Below are 26,586 nucleotides of genomic sequence, written 5' to 3'. Positions count from 1 at the left end.
CCCCCCACCCCAGGACACCCAGATCCAGCTGGACGACGTTGTCCGGACCAACGAAGACCTGAAGGAGAACATCGCCATCGTGGAGCGGCGGAACAACCTGCTGACGGCCGAGCTGGAGGAGCTGCGGGCCGTGGTGGAGCAGACGGAGCGCGCCCGGAAACTGGCTGAGCAGGAGCTGATAGAAGCCAGTGAGAGAGTCCAGCTGCTCCACACCCAGGTGAGAGAGACGGGAACCCCCGACATCTGACCCCTAGAGCGGAACCCCCTTCGGGCCACGACAGAAAACCTGGCCCCAGCAGCGATTCCCATCACTGACCCATGTGAGCTTCCCTGTTCATTCGCAACAGGAGCCTAGAACATTGACGCTGCCCTGTTGGGTCTGGAGAGTGATCTAGAACATGACAGCCATAATCTAGGGTGTGGGTGCTGCTGTGTTGCGGTTGGATTGTAAACCAGAACCTGAGCAGCACTTTGCTCTAGGAAGTGGTCTAGAATATCGATACTGCCATTTTTGTATCTGGATAACCATTTAGAATGTGATTGCCACTTGATTTGTTCTAGATAATAGTCTAGAATATCCACTCTGTCTGGAAAACAACCTAGCACTAGGTCACAACCATATGGGCGTCCCTGTTCATTCATGACAGGAATGGTTTTGGGTGATGCTCTGGAACATGGCTAGATCTCAGCACTTTCTGGATAGTAGTCTAGAAGGTGGCCATTGCCAAGTTCATTCAGAATAGTCACCTAGAACATAGTGGCCATTTTATTTGTTCTGGATAATACTCTGAAATATAAACATCATTTTATTTGTTCTGCATAATCATCTAGAAGATGGTTATCACCCAGTTTAGTCTGACTAAGAGTCTAGAACATGACAAACATGTTTTGAGTGAGGCGATAGTCTAGAATACACGTATAATAGGGCCAATGTCCTGATTGCTTGGGGGAAATTGTCTAGAACTTGTCTTGGTCAGGTAAAATAACATTCTGGAATGGGATCACTGCACCATTTGGCTGGGGCAATAATGTAGAACGTTTGGGTGGGGTGACAGTCTAGAATATGATAATTACTCCTTTTGTGCAGATAGTAGTCTAGAATATGCCCATTTTGAGTGAGATATGTCTAGAAAATAGTCACTGTCCTGTGTGTGAGAGACAAGAGTTTCTTATTTGTCTGGTGCCACCAGCTGATTTTAGGCCAATCTAGAACTTGGGTCTCAACAACCACCCCCTGATTCCATTTAATTCAAGATCAAGGGGCTAGAACATTTAGGGGGTGGCATTTCTCCCAGAGAGGCAAATCTAGAACAGACCTGCCAGCTTGGGGTTCTAGCCCACCAGGAAAGGAGCTCAGATGGCTCTGATCCTGAGCTGTCAGGGAACCCTGTCTAGATCTGATGGAACGATGCCACCTCTGAGCTTATCTCCCCTCACCCACTGATCTAGAACACCAGCCTGATCAACCAGAAGAAGAAGATGGAGGCGGATCTGTCCCAGCTGCAGACAGAGGTGGAGGAGGCTGTGCAGGAATGCAGGAATGCCGAGGAGAAGGCCAAGAAAGCCATCACCGACGTGAGTGCGAGGGAATGGGACATGGGGCCTGTGCCCTGTCCCACCAGGGTGGGGGTACTGGCTGGCTCAGGGGGGCAGGGAATGATTCTTCTTTCTGGCCGGCAGGCGGCGATGATGGCGGAGGAGCTGAAGAAGGAGCAGGACACCAGCGCCCACCTGGAGCGGATGAAGAAGAACATGGAGCAGACCATCAAGGACCTGCAGCTGCGGCTGGATGAGGCCGAGCAGCTGGCCCTCAAGGGCGGCAAGAAGCAGCTGCAGAAGCTGGAGGCGCGAGTCCGGGAGCTCGAGAATGAGCTGGAGTCGGAGCAGAAGCGCAACGCGGAGAGCATCAAGGGCCTGCGCAAGTCGGAGCGGCGCATCAAGGAGCTCACCTACCAGGTACTGCTGGGAGGGGAAACAAGAGGAGCTGCAAATCTTGCAATCCAGAACACAAATGATGTGCTCCAGAATGAGAGTCACATGCTTTAGAGCACATCGTGTGCTCTAGAACCTGAGGTGCGTGCCCCAGAACTTGCAGTCTAGAACGTGAGTTGTCTGACATGGAACACAAGTAGCCTGCCCCCAAACATGCTATCTGTTCTCTAGAACATACGAGACATGCCCCAGGTCATGTACGGTTCTATCCAGAACATCATCCTAGATGTTCTGAATCGCAAATACCTGGCTTCTGGCCACCCCACACTAGGACTTGAGCATTGCACTCAAGACACATGCTACAGAATTGTTTGCTGGTCTAGAACATCTTACTGATCATTGTAGACCTCGGTGAGCATGTCCTGTTCCAGAAACCTCTGCACCAGAACACACGCTATCCACTCGAGAACGTGGGACATGTGGCGCAGAACATAACCTGATCTATGCTAGACTATAGATGGCCTAGAGTCATAGATCCAAGGTCAGAAAGGACCATTGTGGTCATCTAGCCAGATCTCCTGTATATTACAGGTCATAGACTTCCCTGATTTGTTCTAGAATAGTTCTCACATGTTCTAGAGCAGGGGTGGGCAAACTACAGCCTGCGGGCCCGGCCCCCAAGCTCCTGGCCCGGGAGGCTGGTCCCCGGCCCCTCCCTTGCTGTCTCCCCCTCCCCCGCAGCCTCAGCCCGCCCCGCTGCTGGGCGCAAGGCTCTGGGTGGTGGGGCTGTGAGCTCCTGGGGCAGCGCAGCTGCAGAGCCGGCCTGACCTGGTCTCTGTGCTGCGCGGTGACGGCGGCGTGGCCCGGCTCCAGCCACCGGTGCTCCAGGCAGCGCGGTAAGGGGGCAGCGAGCAGGGGGCGTTGGATAGAGGCCAGGGGAGTTTGGGGTGGTGGTCAGGGGGCGGGGACGTGGATGGTGGTCGGGGGGAAACAGGGGGTTGGATGGGGGCAGGGGTCCCGGGGGGCAGTCAGGAAGGAGAGGGGGGTTGGATGGGGCGGCAGGGGGCAGTCAGGGGACAGGGAGAAGGGGTGTTTGGATGGGGCAGGGGTCTTGGGGGGGCAGTCAGGGGACAGGGAGCAGGAGTGTGTGGATGGGGCAGGGGTCCCAGAGGGGCTGTCAGGGAACGGGGGGTTTGGATGGGGCAGGAGTCCTGGGGGGGCAGATAGGAGGTGGGGGCCGGGCCACGACCCCTCCCCTGACCGGCCCTCCATACAATTTTCCAAAACCCTCAGGCCAAAAAGTGTGCCTGCCCCTGTCCTAGAGCCCAGCACACCCACCAGCCCTCAGGAGCACCATCCACTGCCTCGTCTCAAACCCGGCGTGAAATCCCCACGGGTCAGCCCCATATTCCACAACAACACCCGGGAGTGTCTCAGCCTCCCCGGCCATCCTGCCGTCCTAGAGCCGGGCTCCTACCCGGCCCGCTCCACACCCAGCTCCTCACTGGCTTGGCTTTTGGGCTAGAACATGGTGGATCTAGAAACCATCACCCCTCACACTGGCCTTTCTCAAGCCCAGAGCAGGGGTCGGCCACCGCTGGGACGGGTGCCAAAGGCACCACGCGAGCCGAGCCCAGGCCGGCAGTGGGCTGAGCGGGGCCAGGACCCCGGCAGGCAGCACCGGGCCATTAAAAATCCTGCCCGTCCCGGCCCGGCCCGGCCCGCTCTTCTCCCCCTCCCGCCGGCGTCGCACGCGCGTTCCCGCCCTCCGCCCCTCCCGCCGGCGTCGCACACGCGTTCCCGCCCTCCGCCCCTCCTGCCGGCGTCGCACACGCGTTCCCGCCCTCCGCCCCTCCTGCCGGCATCACGCACGTTCCCGCCCTCCGTCCCTCACCCTAGCTCCTGGCCAGACCCTGCACCCCAACCCCCAGCCCTGTGCTCGGTGCAGAGAGAGGAAGGGAACGGGCCAGAACCAGGGAGAAGGTGGGTCCCTGCTCCGTGTGGGCAGGGCTGGGACCCCAGACCGGCAGTGGGCTGAGCGGGGCCGGCAGCTGGGACCCCGGCTGGCAGGAGCTGGCGGATGGAACCCCTGAGCCGTTCAGTCCACTGCCAGTCCAGGGTCCCACCCGCCAGCTCCGCCCGGCCCCCTGCCGCCCTGGGGTCCCGCCCGCCGGCCCCGCTCATCCCGTCGCCAGCCTGGGGTCCCGCCCGCTGGCCCCGCCCGGCCCCCAGCCGCCCTGGGGTCCCGCCCGCCGGCCCCGCTCATCCCGTCGCCAGCCTGGGGTCCCGCCCGCCGGCCCCGCCCGGCCCCCTGCCGCCCTGGGGTCCCGCCCGCCGGCCCCGCACCTCCCGGAGCCACCCTGGGGTCCCGCCCCCCCGCCCCCGCCCGGCCCCCTGCCGCCCTGGGGTCCCGCCCGCCGGCCCCGCTCATCCCGCCGCCGGCCTGGGGTCCCGCCCGCGGGCCCCGCTCATCCCGTCGCCAGCCTGGGGTCCCGCCCTCCGGCCCCGCCCGGCCCCCTGCCACCCTGGGGTCCCGCCCGCCGGCCCCGCTCATCCCGTCGCCAGCCTGGGGTCCCGCCCGCCGGCCCCGCCCGGCCCCCTGCCGCCCTGGGGTCTCGCCCGCCGGCCCCGCCCGGCCCCCTGCCGCCCTGGGGTCCCGCCCGCCGGCCCCGCCCGGCCCCCTGCCACCCTGGGGTCCCGCCCCGCCGGCCCCGCTCATCCCGTCGCCAGCCTGTGGTCCCGCCCGCCGGCCCCGCCCGGCCCCCTGCCGCCCTGGGGTCCCGCCCAGCCCCCTGCCGCCCTGGGGTCCCGCCCGCTGGCCCCACTCATCCCGTCGCCAGCCTGGGGTCCCGCCCGCCGACCCCCCCCCGCCCCCTGCCGCCCTGGGGTCCCGCTCCCTGGCCCCGCTCAGCCCCCTGCCGCCCTGGGGTCCCGCCCGCCGGCCCCGCCCGGCCCCCTGCCGCCCTGGGGTCCCGGCTGGTCTATAACATAGACAGAGAGAGACCTTCTGCAAACCGTGACAATGTACGACCGGCACACGAATCCGTGAATGAGAGTGAATCAACGAAGCCTCGGCACGGCACTGCTGAAAGGTGCCGACCCCTGTTCTAGATCACGGGGACCCCAGCAGCCCTGGGGTTTTAGACGGGTCTAGAGTAATTTGGAGGCTCTTTTCTTACCCCCCCCCCCCGCACTTGAGGAAGCACAAATAGACTTATGGTCACAAACGGAGGTTGGGGTTAATCCAGACCCCCATGGTTCTCGAGCAGCTGGGTTCCAGAGCCACTGGCTGAATCCAGAATTTCTCCCCCCCTCCCCCTCTCATCTCTCCAGACTGAGGAGGACAGGAAGAATCTGATCCGTCTCCAGGACCTGGTGGACAAACTCCAGCTGAAGGTCAAAGCCTACAAGCGGCAGGCCGAGGAGGCGGTGAGTGTCCAGAACTTCCATGATGCATTCTGGAATCCAGAGCTCCTCCTCCTCCTCCTCCCCCGGGCCCCAGAGCCCAGATGGACGGGCAGGTGGACTGTTGAGTGGGTGGATAGATGGAGAGTTGATAGAAAGGTTGGATGAGAAAATGGAAGAGTGGGTGGATTGTAGCCCATCAATACAGGGGGGCTGGCCCCCTCCTAGTCTTCCCTGAGCCCTTATCTGTTGGAAATCCAGTGGTGGGTAGTTCCACAGGTTAACACATCCCATTTTCGTCTCTGTGTCCCCAGTGGGACAGGCACCTCCTGCCTTGGGGCAGTAGCCAGGTAGGTGCAGGGCCCTGGCCATGCTGAACTCTGGGCTGCGCTGCACATCCAGTGGAGGGCAGTTCCACAGGGTAACGCCCCGGTTCCTCTCCCCCGGCAGGAGGAACAAGCCAACACCAACCTGGCCAAGTTCCGGAAGGTGCAGCACGAGCTGGACGAGGCGGAGGAGCGGGCCGACATCGCCGAGTCGCAGGTCAACAAGCTGCGGGCGAAGAGCCGGGACATCGGAGCCAAGGTGAGCCACGGAGGGGCTGCCCCACCCCCTCCTCTGACCCCTCCCCACCCCTCTTCTCCTCTCCATCCCCATTTCGCCCATCACCTCGTCTCCCCTCCCACGTCTTTGCCCTCGTATTGACACTCGCTTTCTCTCTCTGTTCTTTTGCAGAAGGGGCTGAACGAGGAGTAACTCCCGTGAACCCCCCGGCAGCCCCCCGGTTGCGACTGACAGACCCCGCCACCCCGACCCACCCCTGCTCTCTGTATAGCAGCGTCGGCCCCCAGGCCCCTTCCCAGACTGTAGAATAAAATGCATTGTACAGCACCGTGCACTCTCCGTGTGACGTTAAACAAACACGCCCCATGGCACAGCGCCCCCCGCCGAGCCCCGCCCCCGGCTCCCCACAGCACTGGGCCCCCCGCCGAGCCCCGCCCCCGGCTCCCCACAGCACGGGGCCCTCCGCTGAGCCCCGCCCCCGGCTCCCCACAGCACAGCGCCCCCCGCCGAGCCCCGCCCACAGCACAGGGCCCCCCATCGAGCCCTGCCCCTGCTCCCCATGGCATGGTGCCCCCAGGGCTACACACCAGTGTCCTCTCTACCCATAGATCATGTGCGTGGAGACCATGGGGGGAGGGATAGCTCAGTGGTTCGAGCAGTGGCCTGCTAAACCCAGGGCTGTGAGTTCAATCCTTGAGGGGGCCATTTACAGATCTGGGGCAAAAAATCTGTCTGGGGATTGTCCTGCTTTGGGCAGGGGGTTGGACTAGAGACCTCCTGAGGTCCCTCCCAACCCTGATCTTCTATGGTGGGCATAACCTGCCCACTAGTGCCCAGTTTCGGTATTACACAGTGAACCGGAGAGCACAGGGTTACAACCCGGGATGGGGCCTGGGACCCAGGCATCCAGGACGGAGCTCAGCAGCTGCCAGTTGAGATGCGAGCCCTGCGAATGGAAAGGGGCGTTGTGGAGGGAGAGGGGGATGGAGGGATGGATATCGCACGGGGAGGGAGGGATGATGAGGAGGGAGAAGGGGATGGAGGGATGGATATCGCACGGGGAGGGAGGGATGATGTGGAGGGAGAGGGGGATGGAGGGATGGATATCGCACGGGGAGGGAGGGATGAGGAGGAGGGAAAGGGGGATGGAGGGATGGATATCGCCCGGGGAGGGAGGGATGATGTGGAGGGAGAGGGGGGATGGAGGGATGGATATCCCACGGGGAGGGAGGGATGATGAGGAGGGAGAGGGGGATGGAGGGATGGATATCGCACGGGGAGGGAGGGATGATGAGGAGGGAGAGGGGGATGGAGGGATGGATATCGCACGGGGAGGGAGGGATGATGAGGAGGGAGAGGGGGGATGGATATCGCACGGGGAGGGAGGGATGATGTGGAGGGAGAGGGGGATGGAGGGATGGATATCGCACGGGGAGGGAGGGATGATGTGGAGGGAGAGGGGGATGGAGGGATGGATATCGCACGGGGAGGGAGGGATGATGAGGAGGGAGAGGCGGATGGAGGGATGGATATCGCACGGGGAGGGAGGGATGATGAGGAGGGAGAGGGGGATGGAGGGATGGATATCGCACGGGGAGGGAGGGATGATGAGGAGGGAGAGGGGGATGGAGGGATGGATATCGCACGGGGAGGGAGGGATGATGAGGAGGGAGAGGGGGATGGAGGGATGGATATCGCACGGGGAGGGAGGGATGATGTGGAGGGAGAGGGGGATGGAGGGATGGATATCGCACGGGGAGGGAGGGATGATGAGGAGGGAGAGGGGGATGGAGGGATGGATATCGCCCGGGGAGGGAGGGATGATGAGGAGGGAGAGGGGGATGGAGGGATGGATATCACACGGGGAGGGAGGATGATGAGGAGGGAGAGGGGGCTGGAGGGATGGATATCGCACGGGGAGGGAGGGATGATGTGGAGGGAGAGGGGGATGGACGGATGGATATCGGCCGGGGAGGGAGGGATGATGAGGAGGGAGAGGGGGATGGAGGGATGGATATCACACGGGGAGGGAGGATGATGAGGAGGGAGAGGGGGATGGAGGGATGGATATCGCACGGGGAGGGAGGGATGATGTGGAGGGAGAGGGGGATGGACGGATGGATATCGCACGGGGAGGGAGGGATGATGTGGAGAGAGAGGGGTATGGAGGGATGGATATCGCACGGGGAGGGAGGGATGATGTGGAGGGAGAGGGGGATGGAGGGATGGATATCGCACGGGGAGGGAGGGATGATGTGGAGGGAGAGGGGTATGGAGGGATGGATATCGCCCGGGGAGGGAGGGATGATGAGGAGGGAGAGGGGGATGGAGGGATGGATATCGCACGGGGAGGGAGGGATGATGAGGAGGGAGAGGGGGATGGAGGGATGGATATCGCACGGGGAGGGAGGGATGATGTGGAGGGAGAGGGGGATGGAGGGATGGATATCGCACGGGGAGGGAGGGATGATGTGGAGGAGAGGGGGATGGAGGGATGGATATCGCACGGGGAGGGAGGGATGATGAGGAGGGAGAGGGGGATGGAGGGATGGATATCGCACGGGGAGGGAGGGATGATGAGGAGGGAGAGGGGGATGGAGGGATGGATATCGCACGGGGAGGGAGGGATGATGAGGAGGGAGAGGGGGATGGAGGGATGGATATCGCCCGCGGAGGGAGGAATGATGAGGAGGGAGAGGGGGATGGAGGGATGGATATCGCACGGGGAGGGAGGGATGATGTGGAGGGAGAGGGGGATGGAGGGATGGATATCGCACGGGGAGGGAGGGATGATGTGGAGGGAGAGGGGGATGGAGGGATGGATATCGCACGGGGAGGGAGGGATGATGAGGAGGGAGAGGGGGATGGAGGGATCGATATCGCACGAGGAGGGAGGAATGATGAGGAGGGAGAGGGGGATGGATATCGCCCGGGGAGGGAGGGATGATGTGGAGGGAGAGGGGGATGGAGGGATGGATATCGCACGGGGAGGGAGGGATGATGAGGAGGGAGAGTGGGATGGAGGGATGGATATCGCCCGGGGAGGGAGGGATGATGTGGAGGGAGAGGGGGGATGGAGGGATGGATATCGCACGGGGAGGGAGGGATGATGTGGAGGGAGAGGGGGATGGAGGGATGGATATCGCACGGGGAGGGAGGGATGATGAGGAGGGAGAGGGGGATGGAGGGATGGATATCGCCCGGGGAGGGAGGGATGATGAGGAGGGAGAGGGGGATGGAGGGATGGATATCGCACGGGGAGGGAGGGATGATGAGGAGGGAGAGGGGGATGGAGGGATGGATATCGCACGGGGAGGGAGGGATGATGTGGAGGGAGAGGGGGATGGAGGGATGGATATCGCCCGGGGAGGGAGGGATGATGTGGAGGGAGAGGGGGATGGAGGGATGGATATCGCACGGGGAGGGAGGGATGATGTGGAGGGAGAGGGGGATGGAGGGATGGATATCGCACGGGGAGGGAGGGATGATGTGGAGGGAGAGGGGGATGGAGGGATGGATATCGCACGGGGAGGGAGGGATGATGAGGAGGGAGAGAGGGGGATGGAGGGATGGATATCGCACGGGGAGGGAGGGATGATGAGGAGGGAGAGGGGGATGGAGGGATGGATATCGCACGGGGAGGGAGGGATGATGAGGAGGGAGAGGGGGATGGAGGGATGGATATCGCACGGGGAGGGAGGGATGATGAGGAGGGAGAGGGGGATGGACGGATGGATATCGCACGGGGAGGGAGGGATGATGAGGAGGGAGAGGGGGATGGAGGGATGGATATCGCACGGGGAGGGAGGGATGATGAGGAGGGAGAGGGGGATGGAGGGATGGATATCGCACGGGGAGGGAGGGATGATGAGGAGGGAGAGGGGGATGGAGGGATGGATATCGCACGGGGAGGGAGGGATGATGTGGAGGGAGAGGGGGATGGAGGGATGGATATCGCAAGGGGAGGGAGGAATGATGTGGAGGGAGAAGGGGATGGAGGGATGGATATCGCACGGGGAGGGAGGGATGATGAGGAGGGAGAGGGGGATGGAGGGATGGATATCGCACGGGGAGGGAGGGATGATGTGGAGGGAGAGGGGGATGGAGGGATGGATATCGCACGGGGAGGGAGGGATGATGAGGAGGGAGAGGGGGATGGAGGGATGGATATCGCACGGGAAGGGAGGGATGATGTGGAGGGAGAGGGGGATGGAGGGATGGATATCGCAAGGGGAGGGAGGGATGAGGAGGAGGGAGAGGGGGATGGAGGGATGGATATCGCACGGGGAGGGAGGGATGATGAGGAGGGAGAGGGGGATGGAGGGATGGATATCGCACGGGGAGGGAGGGATGATGAGGAGGGAGAGGGGGATGGAGGGATGGATATCGCACGGGGAGGGAGGGATGATGTGGAGGGAGAGGGGGATGGAGGGATGGATATCGCCCGGGGAGGGAGGGATGATGAGGAGGGAGAGGGGGATGGAGGGATGGATATCGCCCGGGGAGGGAGGGATGATGAGGAGGGAGAGGGGGATGGAGGGATGGATATCGCACGGGGAGGGAGGGATGATGAGGAGGGAGAGGGGGATGGAGGGATGGATATCGCACGGGGAGGGAGGGATGATGAGGAGGGAGAGGGGGATGGAGGGATGGATATCGCACGGGGAGGGAGGGATGATGAGGAGGGAGAGGGGGATGGAGGGATGGATATCGCACGGGGAGGGAGGGATGATGAGGAGGGAGAGGGGGATGGAGGGATGGATATCGCACGGGGAGGGAGGGATGATGAGGAGGGAGAGGGGGATGGAGGGATGGATATCGCACGGGGAGGGAGGGATGATGAGGAGGGAGAGGGGAATGGAGGGATGGATATCGCACGGGGAGGGAGGGATGATGTGGAGGGAGAGGGGGATGGAGGGATGGATATCGCACGGGGAGGGAGGGATGATGTGGAGGGAGAGGGGGATGGAGGGATGGATATCGCACGGGGAGGGAGGGATGATGTGGAGGGAGAGGGGGATGGAGGGATGGATATCGCAAGGGGAGGGAGGGATGAGGAGGGAGAGGGGGATGGAGGGATGGATATCGCACGGGGAGGGAGGGATGATGAGGAGGGAGAGGGGGATGGAGGGATGGATATCGCACGGGGAGGGAGGGATGATGTGGAGGGAGAGGGGGATGGAGGGATGGATATCGCACGGGGAGGGAGGGATGATGAGGAGGGAGAGGGGGATGGAGGGATGGATATCGCACGGGGAGGGAGGGATGTTGAGGAGGGAGAGGGGGATGGAGGGATGGATATCGCACGGGGAGGGAGGGATGATGAGGAGGGAGAGGGGGATGGAGGGATGGATATCGCACGGGGAGGGAGGGATGATGTGGAGGGAGAGGGGGATGGAGGGATGGATATCGCACGGGGAGGGAGGGATGATGAGGAGGGAGAGGGGGATGGAGGGATGGATATCGCACGGGGAGGTAGGGATGATGAGGAGGGAGAGGCGGATGGAGGGATGGATATCGCACGGGGAGGGAGGGATGAGGAGGGAGAGGGGGATGGAGGGATGGATATCGCAAGGGGAGGGAGGGATGAGGAGGAGGGAGAGGGGGATGGAGGGATGGATATCGCACGGGGAGGGAGGGATGATGAGGAGGGAGAGGGGGATGGAGGGATGGATATCGCCCGGGGAGGGAGGGATGATGTGGAGGGAGAGGGGGATGGAGGGATGGATATCGCACGGGGAGGGAGGGATGATGAGGAGGGAGAGGGGGATGGAGGGATGGATATCGCACGGGGAGGGAGGGATGATGAGGAGGGAGAGGGTGAAGGAGGGATGGATATCGCACGGGGAGGGAGGGATGAGGAGGGAGAGGGGGATGGAGGGATGGATATCGCAAGGGGAGGGAGGGATGAGGAGGAGGGAGAGGGGGATGGAGGGATGGATATCTCACGGGGAGGGAGGGATGATGAGGAGGGAGAGGGGGATGGAGGGATGGATATCGCACGGGAAGGGAGGGATGATGTGGAGGGAGAGGGGGATGGAGGGATGGATATCGCACGGGGAGGGAGGGATGATGAGGAGGGAGAGGGGGATGGATGGATGGATATCGCACGGGGAGGGAGGGATGATGAGGAGTGAGAGGCGGATGGAGGGATGGATATCGCACGGGGAGGGAGGGATGATGAGGAGGGAGAGGGGGATGGAGGGATGGATATCGCCCGGGGAGGGAGGGATGAAGAAGAAGGAATAGTTAAATTAGTTCAGACTGAGATAACAAGTTTAGCCTGATTTATGTTACTTAAAATCAATGAGATTAAAAAGAGATTTGAGGAGTTTGTGTTACTGTGAAATTACCAGATTTAAAGATTGAAATAGGTCAAAGAAATAGATTAATTTTAATGTGCAGTGGGCTGTATGGCTGTGGATGGGGCTGGAGCAATGGGGGGATGGGGGATGAAGGTCTGTGGATGGGGATGGAGGGATGGGGGGATGAAGGGCTGTGGATGGGGATGGGGGATGGAGGGATGAAGGGCTGTGGATGGGGATGGAGGGTTGTGGATGGGGATGGGGGGATGGGGGATGAAGGTCTGTGGATGGGGATGGAGGGACAAGGGTTCTGGATGGGGATGGGGGATGGAGGGATGAAGGGCTGTGGATGGGGATGGGGGATGGAGGGATGAAGGGCTGTGGATGGGGATGGAGGGATGGGGGATGAAGGGCTGTGGTTGGGGATGGAGGGTTGTGGATGGGGATGGGGGGTTGTGGGATGAAGGGCTCTGGATGGGGATGGAGGGACAGGGGTTGTGGATGGGGATGGAGGGGTTTGGGACGGAGGGGTGAATGGGGAATGGAGGGCTGTGGATGGGGATGGGGGATGGGGGGATGAAGGGCTGTGGATGGGGATGGAGGGTTGTGGATGGGGATGGGGGGTTGTGGGATGAAGGGCTCTGGATGGGGATGGAGGGACAGGGGTTGTGGATGGGGATGGAGTGGTTTGGGACGGAGGGGTGAATGGGGAATGGAGGGCTGTGGATGGGGATGGGGGATGGAGGGATGACGCGCTGAGGAAGTGGAGAGGGCATTGAGGGATGAAGGGCTGTGGATGGGGATGGGGGATGGAGGGATGAAGGGCTGTGGATGGGGATGGAGGGATGGGGGGATGAAGGGCTGTGGATGGGGATGGGGGATGGAGGGATGAAGGGCTGTGGATGGGGATGGGGGATGGAGGGATGAAGGGCTGTGGATGGGGATGGAGGGATGGGGGGATGAAGGGCTGTGGATGGGGATGGAGGGTTGTGGATGGGGATGGGGGGTTGTGGGATGAAGGTCTGTGGATGGGGATGGAGGGACAAGGGTTGTGGATGGGGATGGAGGGGTTTGGGACGGAGGGGTGAATGGGGAATGGAGGGCTGTGGATGGGGATGGGGGATGGAGGGATGAAGGGCTGTGGATGGGGATGGAGGGATGGAGGGATGAAGGGCTGTGGTTGGGGATGGAGGGTTGTGGATGGGGATGGGGGGTTGTGGGATGAAGGGCTGTGGATGGGGATGGAGGGACAGGGATTGTGGCTGGGGATGGAGGGGTTGGGGACGGAGGGGTGAATGGGGAATGGAGGGCTGTGGATGGGGATGGGGGATGGAGGGATGAAGGGCTGTGGATGGGGATGGGGGATGGAGGGATGAAGGGCTGTGGATGGGGATGGGGGATGGAGGGATGAAGGGCTGTGGATGGGGATGGAGGGATGGGGGGATGAAGGGCTGTGGATGGGGATGGAGGGTTGTGGATGGGGATGGGGGGTTGTGGGATGAAGGGCTCTGGATGGGGATGGAGGGACAGGGGCTGTGGATGGGGATGGAGGGGTTGGGGACGGAGGGGTGAATGGGGAATGGAGGGCTGTGGATGGGGATGGGGGATGGAGGGTTGTGGATGGGGATGGAGGGATGGGGGATGAAGGGCTGTGGTTGGGGATGGAGGGTTGTGGATGGGGATGGGGGGTTGTGGGATGAAGGGCTCTGGATGGGGATGGAGGGACAGGGGTTGTGGATGGGGATGGGGGGATGAAGGGCTGGGGATGGGGATGGGGGATGGAGGGATGAAGGGCTGTGGATGGGGATGGAGGGATGGAGGGATGAAGGGCTGTGGATGGGGATGGAGGGATGAAGGGCTGAGGATGGGGATGGAGGGTTGTGGGATGAAGGGCTCTGGATGGGGATGGAGGGACAAGGGAAGAGGATGGGGATGGGGGATGGAGGGATGAAGGGCTGGGGATGGGGATGGGGGATGGGGGGATGAAGGGCTGTGGATGGGGATGGAGGGTTGTGGATGGGGATGGGGGGTTGTGGGATGAAGGGCTGTGGATTTGGATGGAGGGACAGGGGTTGTGGATGGGGATGGGGGATGAAGGGCTGTGGATGGGGATGGAGGGATGGGGGGATGAAGGGCTGTGGATGGGGATGGGGGATGGAGGGATGAAGGGCTGTGGATGGGGATGGAGGGACAAGGGCTGGGGATGGGGATGGAGGGATGGAGGGATGAAGGGCTGTGGATGGGGATGGGGGATGGAGGGATGAAGGGCTGTGGATGGGGATGGGGGATGGAGGGATGAAGGGCTGTGGATGGGGATGGAGGGATGGAGGGTTGTGGATGGGGATGGGGGATGGTGGGATGAAGGGCTGGGTATGGGGATGGAGGGATGGAGGGATGAAGGGCTGTGGATGGGGATGGAGGGTTGTGGATGGGGATGGGGGGTTGTGGGATGAAGGGCTGTGGATGGGGATGGTGAAGGGCTGTGGATGGGGATGGGGATTGTGGGATGGAGGGTTGTGGATGGGGATGGAGGGTTGTGGGATGAAGGGCTGTGGATGGGGATGGGGGATGAAGGGCTGTGGATGGGGATGGAGGGACAAGGGTTGTGGATGGGGATGGGGGATGGAGGGATGAAGGGCTGGGGATGGGGATGGGGGATGGGGGGATGAAGGGCTGTGGATGGGGATGGAGGGTTGTGGATGGGGATGGGGGGTTGTGGGATGAAGGGCTGTGGATTTGGATGGAGGGACAGGGGTTGTGGATGGGGATGGGGGATGAAGGGCTGTGGATGGGGATGGAGGGATGGGGGGATGAAGGGCTGTGGATGGGGATGGAGGGACAAGGGCTGTGGATGGGGATGGAGGGATGGAGGGATGAAGGGCTGTGGATGGGGATGGGGGATGGAGGGATGAAGGGCTGTGGATGGGGATGGAGGATGGAGGGATGAAGGGCTGTGGATGGGGATGGAAGGATGGAGGGTTGTGGATGGGGATGGGGGATGGGGGGATGAAGGGCTGGGGATGGGGATGGAGGGATGGAGGGATGAAGGGCTGTGGATGGGGATGGAGGGTTGTGGATGGGGATGGGGGGTTGTGGGATGAAGGGCTGTGGATGGGGATGGGGATGGGGGGATGAAGGGCTGTGGATGGGGATGGGGATGGGGGGATGGGAGGGTTGTGGATGGGGATGGAGGGTTGTGGGATGAAGGGCTGTGGATGGGGATGGGGGATGAAGGGCTGTGGATGGGGATGGAGGGTTGTGGGATGAAGGGCTCTGGATGGGGATGGAGGGACAGGGGCTGTGGATGGGGATGGAGGGGTTGGGGACGGAGGGGTGAATGGGGAATGGAGGGTGTCACGGAGTGTGGGGGAGTCCGGCCCTGCACCCCTCTTCCTGGGCTCACAGTGACTCTCAGCCAGCGAGTAAAACAGAAGGTTTATTGAACAACAGGAACACAGGATACAGCCCAGCTTGGGTTCAGAGCCAGGACCCCTCAATCTGGCCTTTCTGGGGGGTTCAGGGTGCTTGGATCCCAGCCTAGGATCCCCTGAAACCCACCTCCCAGCTCCCAACCGAAGACTGATTCCACTTCCCCCCTCCCTTTGTCTAGCTACAGCCAGAGGTGAGACCTCCCCTCCCCCAGGCCAGGCTCATGTTACAGCTGCAGACCTGTCTCTGCCTACCAAGCACAGAGACAGTCCCTGCTCTCACCTACCAACCACACAGACAGTCCCTATTCCATCACACCTCTCCCCCCTCCGAGACTGAACTGAGCGGGGTCACTGTCCAGTGACCCGGGGAAGTTCGGGGCCCCCTCTCCGGGACAGCGCATCCGCTATCAGGTTGGCGCTTCCCTTCACGTGGACCACGTCCATGTCATAGTCCTGCAGGAGCAGGCTCCACCTCAGGAGCTTGGCGTTGGCTCCTTTCATCTGGTGCAGCCAGGTCAGGGGAGAGTGGTCGGTGTACACGGTGAAGTGGCGCCCAAAGAGATATGGCTCCAGTTTCTTCAGGGCCCACACCATGGCCAGGCATTCCTTCTCGATGGCCGCGTAGTTCTGCTCCCGGGGTAGCAACTTCTTGCTCAGGTACACGATGGGGTGTCTCTCCCCCTTTTCATCCTCCTGCATCAACACCGCCCCCAGGCCCATGTCGGAGGCGTCGGTAAACACCATAAAGGGCTTGTCAAAGTTTGGGTTTGCCAGAACTGGGCCTTTGAGCAGAGCCTCCTTCAGTGCCTGGGGAGCCTCCTGGCACTGCTCGGTCCAGACCACCTTGTCTGGCTTCCCCTTCTTGCACAGCTCAGTGATGGGGGCAGCTATGGCACTAAAGTGGGGCACGAACCTCCGATAGTACCCCGCCATCCCAATAAAGGCCTGGACCTGCTTTTTGGTCTGGGGAGCGGGCCAGTCTCTGATCGCCTCCACCTTGGCTGGTTCTGGCTTTAGGCAGCCGCTCCCCACCCGATGGCCCAGGTAAGATACTTCAGCCATCCCCACCTTGCACTTCTCAGCCTTTACGGTTAACCCCGCCTCCCGGAGTCGGTCCAGCACTTGTCTAACCTGGAGCACGTGGTCCTCCCAGGTCTGGCTGAAGACGCAGATGTCATCAATATACGCCACAGCAAAACTCTCCATCCCCCTCAGTAGCTGATCCACCAGGCGCTGGAAGGTGGCCGGCGCTCCCTTGAGGCCAAAGGGCAGGGTCAGAAACTCATAGAGCCCCAGGGGAGTGATGAAGGCCGATTTCAGCCTGGCATCTGCGTCCAGCGGCACTTGCCGGTAGCCCTTTGTAAGATCCATGGTGGTGAGGTACCGAGCACCTCCTAGCTTGTCTAGGAGCTCGTCAGGCCTTGGCATGGGGTAGGCATCAGATACGGTGATGGCATTGAGCTTTCGATAGTCCACGCAGAACCGGATCGACCCGTCCTTCTTGGGGACCAGCACCACCGGCAAGGCCCAGGGGCTGGCGGACGGCTGGATCACCCCTAAAGCCAGCATGTCCCTGACCTCCCTTTCCAGGTCCTGGGCAGTCTTCCCGGTAACCCGAAAAGGGGAGCAGCGTATCGGGGTGTGTGCCCCAGTCTCCACCCGGTGGACAGTCAAATTAGTGCGCCCAGGCTGGTTGGAAAACAACGGTCGGTACAGTTGCAGCACCCCTCTGATCTCAGCATGCTGAGCCGGGGTCAGCTGATCTGAGAGGGGAATCGCCTCCAGGGGGAAACCAGCCTTTGTCCCTGGGAATAGATCCACTAGAGGGTCATCCCCCGGCTCCTCCCAGTGGCCACACACGGCCAACACCATATTCCCCCGGTCATAATATGGCTTCATCATATTCACATGGTACACCCGGCAGTGATGAGCCCGGTTCGACAGCTCCACCACATAGTTTACCTCATTCAGTTGCTGGACAACCTTGAAGGGCCCTTCCCAGGCAGCCTGGAGTTTGTTTTTCCTCACGGGGATGAGAACCATCACTTGGTCCCCGGTGGCGAAGGCGCGGGCCCACGCCGTGCGGTCGTACCAGACCTTCTGCTTCCTCTGGGCTCGGGCCAGATTCTCCCTGGTCAGGCCCATGAGCTCGGCAAGTCTTTCCCGGAAGGTCAGGACATACTCCACCACCGACTCGCCATCGGGAGCGGCCTTCCCCTCCCATTCGTCTCTCAGCAGGCCCAGGGGCCCCCTTACCCGCCTTCCATATAACTGTTCGAAAGGCGAAAACCCAGTAGACTCCTGGGGTACCTCCCTGTACACAAATAGCAGGTGAGGTAAGTACTTGTCCCAGTCCTGTGGGTGCTGGTGCATGAATGTTTTTAGCATCATCTTTAGCGTCCCGTTGAACCTCTCCACCAGCCCGTTGGTCTGGGGGTGGTACGCTGAGGCCCAGCTGGGTCGGACCCCACATTTCTCCCACAGGGACTGGAGCAGGTCCGACATGAAGTTGGACCCCTGGTCCGTTAAGACTTCCTGGGGGAATCCCACCCGGCTGAAAATGGTCAGCAGCGCATCCGCCACGGTGGCTGCTTCGGTAGAGGACAAGGCCACCGCCTCGGGGTATCGAGTGGCGAAATCTACCACCACCAAGATGTATTTCTTTCCTGACCGGGTCGCCTTGCTGAGAGGCCCCACCATGTCCATGGCCACCTTCTGGAAAGGCTCTTCTATGATGGGCAAAGGCCTCAGAGCTGCTTTCCCCTTGTCCCGGGCCTTCCCCACCCGCTGGCAGGGGTCACAGGATTGGCAGTACTGCCGGACATGGGTAAAGACCCCAGGCCAGTAAAAGTTCTGTAGCAGCCTCTGCCTGGTGCGCCGGATTCCCTGGTGCCCTGCGAGGGGGATGTCATGGGCCAGGTACAGCAGCTTGTGGCGAAACTTCTGGGGAACCACCAGCTGCCTCCTAATCCCCCATGACTCCACCTCCCCGGGGGGAGCCCATTCCCGGTACAGGAACCCCTTCTCCCAGAGGAACCTCTCCTTGCAACCTCTCCTCATGGTCTGCGCTGCATTGAGGTCAGCCCGGTCCCTGGGCTTCTGCAAGGAGGGATCCTTCTGCACCTCGGCCTGGAACTCAGCAGCTGGGACAGGGATGGGGCCCTGCTCTCTCTCCCCGGCTGGGTCTGAGGCCGCAGCCTCTCTGGGTCGTGTCTCTGGGCATTCCCTCCCCACCAGGCACTCGGGCAGAGTACTTTCCCCGTTGTCAGGGTGCAGAGCCCTGCGCCGACTCTGACTACGGGTCACAATCAGGGTACCCCGGGTATTGCCGGGCCAGGTCTCGAGGTCCCCCCCCATTAGCACCTCTGTGGGCAAATGGGAGTGCACTCCCACATCCTTGGGGCCCTCCTTGACCCCCCACTTCAGGTGCACCCTCGCCACGGGCACCTTGAATGGGGTCCCGCTCACGCCCATCAGGGTCAGGTAGGTATCAGGCACCATCCGATTTAGGCCCACCACCTCGGGCCGGGCCAGCGTCACCTCTGCGCCTGTGTCCCAGTACCCAGTGACCTTCTTCCCATCCACCTCCAGGGGAACCAGGCACTGTTTCCGGAGGGGCAGCCCCATGGCCACCCTGTAGCAGCCCCTTGGGACCGGAGCATCCAGCCCCCCAGAGGCGCTGACCGGGGGCCCTCCTCCCTCCTCCCCAGGTGGGACGCTGCCAGCCCCCCTCTCTTGGGCATGTTGCCCCTCCTCCGATTGGGTCTGTACCCAGTCAACCCTCGGCGGGTTGGGTCTGCTCGGTCTGTCTCTGAGCTTGGGGCACTGGGCCCGTATGTGGCCTTGTTGGCCACAGTGAAAGCAGCCCATGTCTCGTGGGTCCCCTCGAGGGGGTCGGGTGGATCTGACGCTGGATGTTCCCCTTTGGTGGGGGTTCTCCATAGGGCCCCGCTGGGACGTCCCGTGGTGACTCTCTCTCTGCGTTGAGGCAGACCTGCCCCCTCGAGACTCCTCCCTGCCATCCCCTGCCCGACTGTCCACATATTGGTCGGCCAGCCGGCCTGCATGCTGCGGGTTCTCCGGCTTCTGGTCCATCAACCATCGCTTCAGGTCGGATGGGCACTGCGCATACAGGTGCTCCAGTACGAATAGGTCAAGCAGGTCCTCTCTGGTTTGGGCCCCGGCTGTCCACTTGCGGGCATACCCCTGCGCCCGGTTGACCAGTTGCAGGTAGGTGCCCTCCCGGGTCTTACGTTGACTCCGGAACCTCTTCCGGTACATCTCCGGGGTCAGCCCAAACTCGCGGAGCAGGGCCTCTTTGAACAGGTTGTAGTCCCGCGCCTCCGCCCCTCTCATTCGGCTGTACACCTCCACGGCGGTGGAGTCCAGTAAGGGGGTGAGGCGCCGGATCCTGTCTGCGGGGTCAACCTGGTGCAGCTCGCAGGCATTCTCAAAGGCCGTCAGGAAGGTGTCTATGTCCTCCCCCTCCTTACGCCGGGCCAGGAAGTTCGTATCGAAGCTCTTTGTAGGCTTGGGCCCCCCCTCACTCACCGCAGCCGGGGTCTTACTGTTGTTCTGCTGGGCCAGGGCCAGTTCATGTCTGCGCTGCTCCTCCTTCTCTCTCGCTTCGAATTCACGTTGCTTCTCCTTCTCTCTCGCCTCGTATCCGCGTTGCTTCTCCTTCTCTCTCGCCTCGAATTCGCGTTGCTTCTCCTTCTCCTCCAGCTCACGCTGGCTTTGTCTTTCCTCATATGCCCTCAGCTCCTTACGCTCCTCCATCTCCATCTCCATCCGTTTGATCTCTCTCTCCAAGTCCAGCCGCCTGAGTTCCACGGAGGCCGAGCGTCGCCGGGACGATCCCCTGCCGGCCGGGGGGGTCACGGTGCCCTCGGTAGCTGGGCTCCTCCTCCTCCCCCTTCCCCTAGGCCTAGGGGTGGGGGGTCTCGAGGAGCCCTCAGCAGCCGGCTGACCACTCCCAGTGGGTACAGACACTGGTGCCTGCGCTGCATCTGCCGGGCTGCTTCCCTCAGAGACCGGGTCCGGTTCATTGACTCGATCTCTCTCCTCCAGCCGGGCAATCAGCTGGGCCTTGGTGAGCTTCCCATAGTGCAGCCCCCTCTGCTTACACTGCTCCACCAAGTCGCACTTGCGCTGCGTGGAATACATCTTCCTGCTGGCCGCTCGCAGGCCGGGGTGCTCGCCGCTCCCCACAGGTTCCAGGGGGACCCCTAGTGTGCCAGTCCTTCAGGTCACCACCTCTTTGCCAGGGTCGAGCTGCAGACTCCTCCGCCCCTGGGATCGCTCGCTGTGATCCCCCGGGGGACCCTGTTACTGCAAAGTCCTTCTCTCTGGCCACACTCGCCCAGGGGTGAATCGCCCCTTCGTTTTACTGCTCCCCAGTCACTTACTGCAGGAAGCGCCGTCCGCGGGGTGCAGTCGATCCCACCGCTGCCACCAGTTGTCACGGAGTGTGGGGGAGTCCGGCCCTGCACCCCTCTTCCTGGGCTCACAGTGACTCTCAGCCAGCGAGTAAAACAGAAGGTTTATTGAACAACAGGAACACAGGATACAGCCCAGCTTGGGTTCAGAGCCAGGACCCCTCAATCTGGCCTTTCTGGGGGGTTCAGGGTGCTTGGATCCCAGCCTAGGATCCCCTGAAACCCACCTCCCAGCTCCCAACCGAAGACTGATTCCACTTCCCCCCTCCCTTTGTCTAGCTACAGCCAGAGGTGAGACCTCCCCTCCCCCAGGCCAGGCTCATGTTACAGCTGCATACCTGTCTCTGCCTACCAAGCACACAGACAGTCCCTGCTCTCACCTATCAACCACACAGACAGCCCCTGCTCCATCACAGAGGGCTGTGTACATGCCGGGAAGGAGAGATCAGAGGGGACGGGGATGTGGATGGATGGACACTATGAAGGGGACTGACGCATCGATAGATGTTACGGCTGGGACGACAGGTGGATAAATGTCCTCGAGACGGATTACTAGAGCGGCCCAGACAGCTCCAAGTAGAGAGCGGAGAAAATCACGTGGCTCTAAGGAAGTTGAAAATTGCTGGGAGTGGGTCTATGTGAGATCTCGGCCAGTAGAGTCAATGCTCAGCCACACGTTTGCTGCAATGCACAGCCAGACACTGGATGAACATGGCTTGGGCTGGAAGGGACCTCAGGAGGTAGCTAGTCCAGCCCCCTGCTCAAAGCAGGACCGATCCCCAGACAGATTTTTGCCCCAGGTGGCCCCCTCAAGGCTTGAGCTCCCAACCCTGGGTTTAGCAGCTAATGCTCAAACCACTGAGCTACCCCTCCCCCCAGGCCTCCCTTTATCTATCGCTCCAGAACGTCAGATTAAACAGGTGACACTGGGGGCCGGGTCACACACGCTGTTGGCCAATCTTCTCCCTCTCCAACCGACCCCACCCACACCTCCCATCCCGCTCTATGGCTGGAGAGGCGCCATCCGCCGCCCCATGGCCTCTTCTCCCCCGTTCCCACCTTTCCTGCTGCGCCAGGGGTGCTGCGTTCCTCCATTTCCCCGCCTCGATGTTAAACAGACAGTTTAGTTGAGCGCTGGTTCCAGGGCTGGACACAGGAGATGAAACACAGGGCGCTACGTAGCTGTGAAAACACACGGCCGCAGTCTGCTCGCTGTGGTGATTGCCGCAGTTACAGGAGGTTAGTCAAAGTACAGAAATATGCCAGATTCGAGTGGGTTTTGGTGTACTGAGTTCACACAGATTATACTAGATTAGCGAGACTAAAATCCTTGATGAGAAGCTGTTTACGGCAGTGGTGTGGCCGGATCGAGATGAGAGAGACAAGGTGGGATGTCTTTTATGAGACCCACGTCTCTTGGTGAAAGAGACAAGCGTGTGAGTTTATGCCGAGCTCTTCCTCACCATAACGTTGGCGAAAGTCCATCTTTCTGGGGACCAGAAGGAGACCTTGGTGGTCCAGTGAAAGATATTCCTGATCTACCTTGTCTCTCTAATTATAGTCTAGCAGATGCATTATGATAGAGACATTCGGCAGATTATAGTCGATTACACAGATTATAACCCATAACCACAACGTATGACGGACGATGACACACATTTTAGACAGATTGTGATTGTGACACAGACTAAAATAGCTGGTTCTATAAAATATCGGAGTGATCTGTGGTACCCAGAGAAGTTACGCAGGCTCCATGGAGATTGGCCAGTTGGGCTCCACTGGATTAGAGAGATGGAAAGGGACCGAGGGTGAGATTAAAGCAGAGATTAGAGGGAAGTTGATAAAAATAGCGTTGAGGGTTTAGCAGGGGTTGGGTGGACAGACTGGTTTATCTGACCGGATTAGACCAGAGAGGGAGACGAGTCAGCGGGATCAGAGGAAGCTTGATTCGATTAGATGTAAACCTATTTCAAAGGCAAAGAAAATCCAGGGGGCTCTATTGGATTGGAGGCCATTAGCTGCACAGATGGTCAACAATGGGTAATGATGACTAGGGTCTGAGTGGGTGCGGGGGGGTGTATGGGGATGGATGGAGAGGGGTCTGGATGGATGGAGGGAGGAAGGGAGGGGTAGAGGGAGCGGTGGGTAGCTGGACTGAGAGAGGGGTGGATGGATGGATAGGAGGATGGATGGGTGGGTGCAGGATGGATGGAGGGAGAGGTGGATGGATGGATGGAGGAATGGATGGAGGGAGAGGTATGTATGGGGTGGATGGATGGATGGAGGGAGGGAGGGGTAGGTGGATGGATGGAGGGAGGGAGGGGTAGGTGGATGGAGGGAGGAATGGATGGAGGGAGAGGGATGGATGGATGGATGGAGGGAGGGAGGGAGGGGTAGGTGGATGGATGGATGGATGGAGGGAGGGAGGGGTAGGTGGATGGATGGAGGAATGGATGGAGGGAGAGGTATGTATGGGGTGGATGGATGGATGGACGGATGGAAGGAGTGGTAGGTGGATGGATGGATGGATGGAGGGAGGGAGGGAGGGAGGGGTAGGTGGATGGATGGAGGGAGGGAGGGAGCAGTGGAGGGATGGGCACATACACAGCCTGGATTACCATAAATCAGAACATACCGACTGGGGCTGAACGCTCAGAGCGGCGGCGGGCAGGGGATGGCGCTGGGCAGGCGTCACAGCTGGGTGCAGAGTGGAATTGAGGCCAGGTCCATATGTGGGGAGCTGCTCCCCCAGTCTGACCCTCTTCTGGGCCTCCCTCCCCGGGCTGGGGAGGCAGATACGTCCCCCTCTATCCATCCCCATCCACCCTCCTACGCCCCCTGCATCCATCCCCCCATCCACCCCCCATTCATCCCCCCATTCATCCCCATCCACCCACCATCCATCCCCATCTACCCACCATCCATCCCCATCTACCCACCATCCATCGACCCCCCTACGCCCCCTGCATCCATCCCCCCATTCATCCCCATCCACCCACCTATCAATCCATCCCCATCTACCCCCTCTATCGACCCCCCTACGCCCCCTGCATCCATCCCCCCATTCATCCCCATCGACCCACCATCCATCCCATCTACCCACCATCCATCCCCATCCACCCCCTCTATCGACCCCCTACGCCCCCTGCATCCATCCCCCCATTCGTCCCCATCCACCCACCTATCAATCCATCCCCATCCACCCCCTCTATCGACCCCCCTACGCCCCCTGCATCCATCCCCCCATTCATCCCCATCCACCCCCTCTATCGACCCCCATACGCCCCCTGCATCCATCTCCCCATCCACCCCATCTACCCCCATTCATCCCCCCATTCATCCCCATCCACCCACCATCCATCCCATCTACCCACCATCCATCCCCATCTACCCCCTCTATCGACCCCCATACGCCCCCTGCATCCATCCCCCCATTCATCCCCATCCACCCACCTATCAATCCATCCCCATCCACCCCCTCTATCGACCCCCCCTACGCCCCCTGCATCCATCCCCCCATTCATCCCCATCCACCCACCATCCATCCCATCTACCACCATCCATCCCCATCCACCCCCTCTATCGACCCCCCTACACCCCCTGCATCCATCCCCCCATCCACCACATCTACCCCCATTCATCCCCCCATTCATCCCCATCCACCCACCATCCATCCCATCTACCCACCATCCATCCCCATCCACCCCCTCTATCAACCCCCATACGCCCCCTGCATCCATCTCCCCATCCACCCCATCTACCCCCATTCATCCCCCCATTCATCCCGATCCACCCACCATCCATCCCATCTACCCACCATCCATCCCCATCTACCCCCTCTATCGACCCCCATATGCCCCCTGCATCCATCCCCCCAATCATCCCCATCCACCCACCATCCATCCCATCTACCCACCATCCATCCCCATCCACCCCCTCTATCGAGCTCTCTACACCCCCTGCATGCATCCCCCCATCCACCCCATCCACCCACCATCCATCCCATCTACCCACCATCCATCCCCATCCACCCCCTCTATCGACCCCCCTACGCCCCCTGCATCCATCCCCCCATTCATCCCCATCCACCCACCTATCAATCCATCCCCATCCACCCCCTCTATCGACCCCCCTACGCCCCCTGCATCCATCCCCCCATCCACCCCATCCACCCACCATCCATCCCACCTACCCACCATCCATCCCCAACCACCCCCTCTATCGACCCCCCTACACCCCCTGCATCCATCCCCCCATCCACCCCATCCACCCACCATCCATCCCATCTACCCACCATCCATCCCCATCCACCCCCTCTATCGACCCCCCTACGCCCCCTGCATCCATCCCCCCATTCATCCCCATCCACCCACCTATCAATCTATCCCCCCCGCTCTCTATCCTAGAAAGCAGCAGCCTCTGACTCCCCACCATGGCGCCCCCTAATATCCAGACCCCAGAACTGCCCCCACCTCCTCCAAACTCCCGCTCTGTTCTGCTGACTGCCCGGGGGGATGGCAGGGAGATGGGACCCAGGAGTCCGGGGAGATGCTTCCAGCGGAGGCTCTGTCTGTCTGTCTGCTTGTCTCCCATCTGCCCCCCCCGGACACCCCATGGACCCACCTCCCCAGGACTGGGTGGGGGAGTCTAGCAGCTGTTAACCCTTTCCTGGCTGTGGGTCTGTTCTCCCCGCGCCCTCCTACCCCACAGATCCTTTCCCCCACACGCTGAGGGGGGGCAGTGAGTGGAGCGGGACCCCGAGACTGGGGACTCTGCATCTCCCCTCCAAGGATCACCCCTCTTGTGCCTCCTACCCTCCCAGCCCCCCAGCCCAGCCCCCACAATCCCCCTCTGCCCCATGCAGCCCCCGTCACCCCCTAGATTGACTCCCCACCCGCTCTGCCCTATACAACCCCCCATCACCCTCTCCCCCCGCCCCACTGCCAGCCCCACACTGTCGCCCCAGCCCCCTGCCCTACACAACCCTCGTTACCTCCTCCAAAACCCCACCTGTCCTCCTCCTGCAGCCCCTTCTCCCGTCCCCCGTCAGCTCCGCCCCCTCCCCATCGTGCCAGGACCCCCCCAGCTGTCACCTCCCTCACCCCTCACCAGAGAAACTATTTCACTGACGTCAATCGAGGCGCCAGCTCCAGCAGGTGAAACCAGTGTGACACCCCCCTGGCCTCCTGGCCCACGGTGCCCCTCACTCCCGACCCGCAGCCCCCCGCCCTGCTGGTGCCCCTCACTCCCGACCTGCAGCCCCCAACCCTGCCAGTGCCCCTCACTCCCGACCCACAGCCCCCCCAGGCCTCCTGGCCCACGGTGCCCCTCACTCCCGACCCACAGCCCCCCCACCCTGCCGGTGCCCCTCACTCCCGACCCGCAGCCTCTGCGCCCCCAGCCCTGTCGGTGCCCCTCACTCCCGACCCGCAGCCCCCAGCCCTGCCGGTGCCCCTCACTCCCAACCTGCAGCCCCTGCGCCTCCATCCCTGCCAGTGCCCCTCACTCCCG

General features: G+C 61.6%; 1 protein-coding gene across 1 annotated transcript in view; it reads left to right on the top strand.

Moving 5' to 3' along the window:
* The window catches only part of LOC123348172 (myosin-7), a 38,627-nt gene extending 32,427 nt beyond the window's left edge, over positions 1-6,200 (top strand). The window contains exons 34-39 of the mRNA XM_044985612.1: positions 14-217; positions 1,450-1,575; positions 1,681-1,956; positions 5,266-5,361; positions 5,788-5,922; positions 6,073-6,200. Coding sequence (XP_044841547.1) covers positions 14-217; positions 1,450-1,575; positions 1,681-1,956; positions 5,266-5,361; positions 5,788-5,922; positions 6,073-6,093 — 858 coding nt within the window. The 3' untranslated portion in view covers positions 6,094-6,200. The remainder of the gene's footprint in view (positions 1-13; positions 218-1,449; positions 1,576-1,680; positions 1,957-5,265; positions 5,362-5,787; positions 5,923-6,072) is intronic.
* Positions 6,201-26,586: the final 20,386 nt, after the last annotated feature.

This window comes from Mauremys mutica, chromosome 13 (genome assembly GCF_020497125.1).
Source record: "Mauremys mutica isolate MM-2020 ecotype Southern chromosome 13, ASM2049712v1, whole genome shotgun sequence".
Classification (NCBI taxonomy): domain Eukaryota; kingdom Metazoa; phylum Chordata; order Testudines; family Geoemydidae; genus Mauremys; species Mauremys mutica.
The sequence above is the reverse complement of the archived record's forward strand: the minus strand, read 5'-3'. Positions and strand labels throughout refer to the sequence as shown.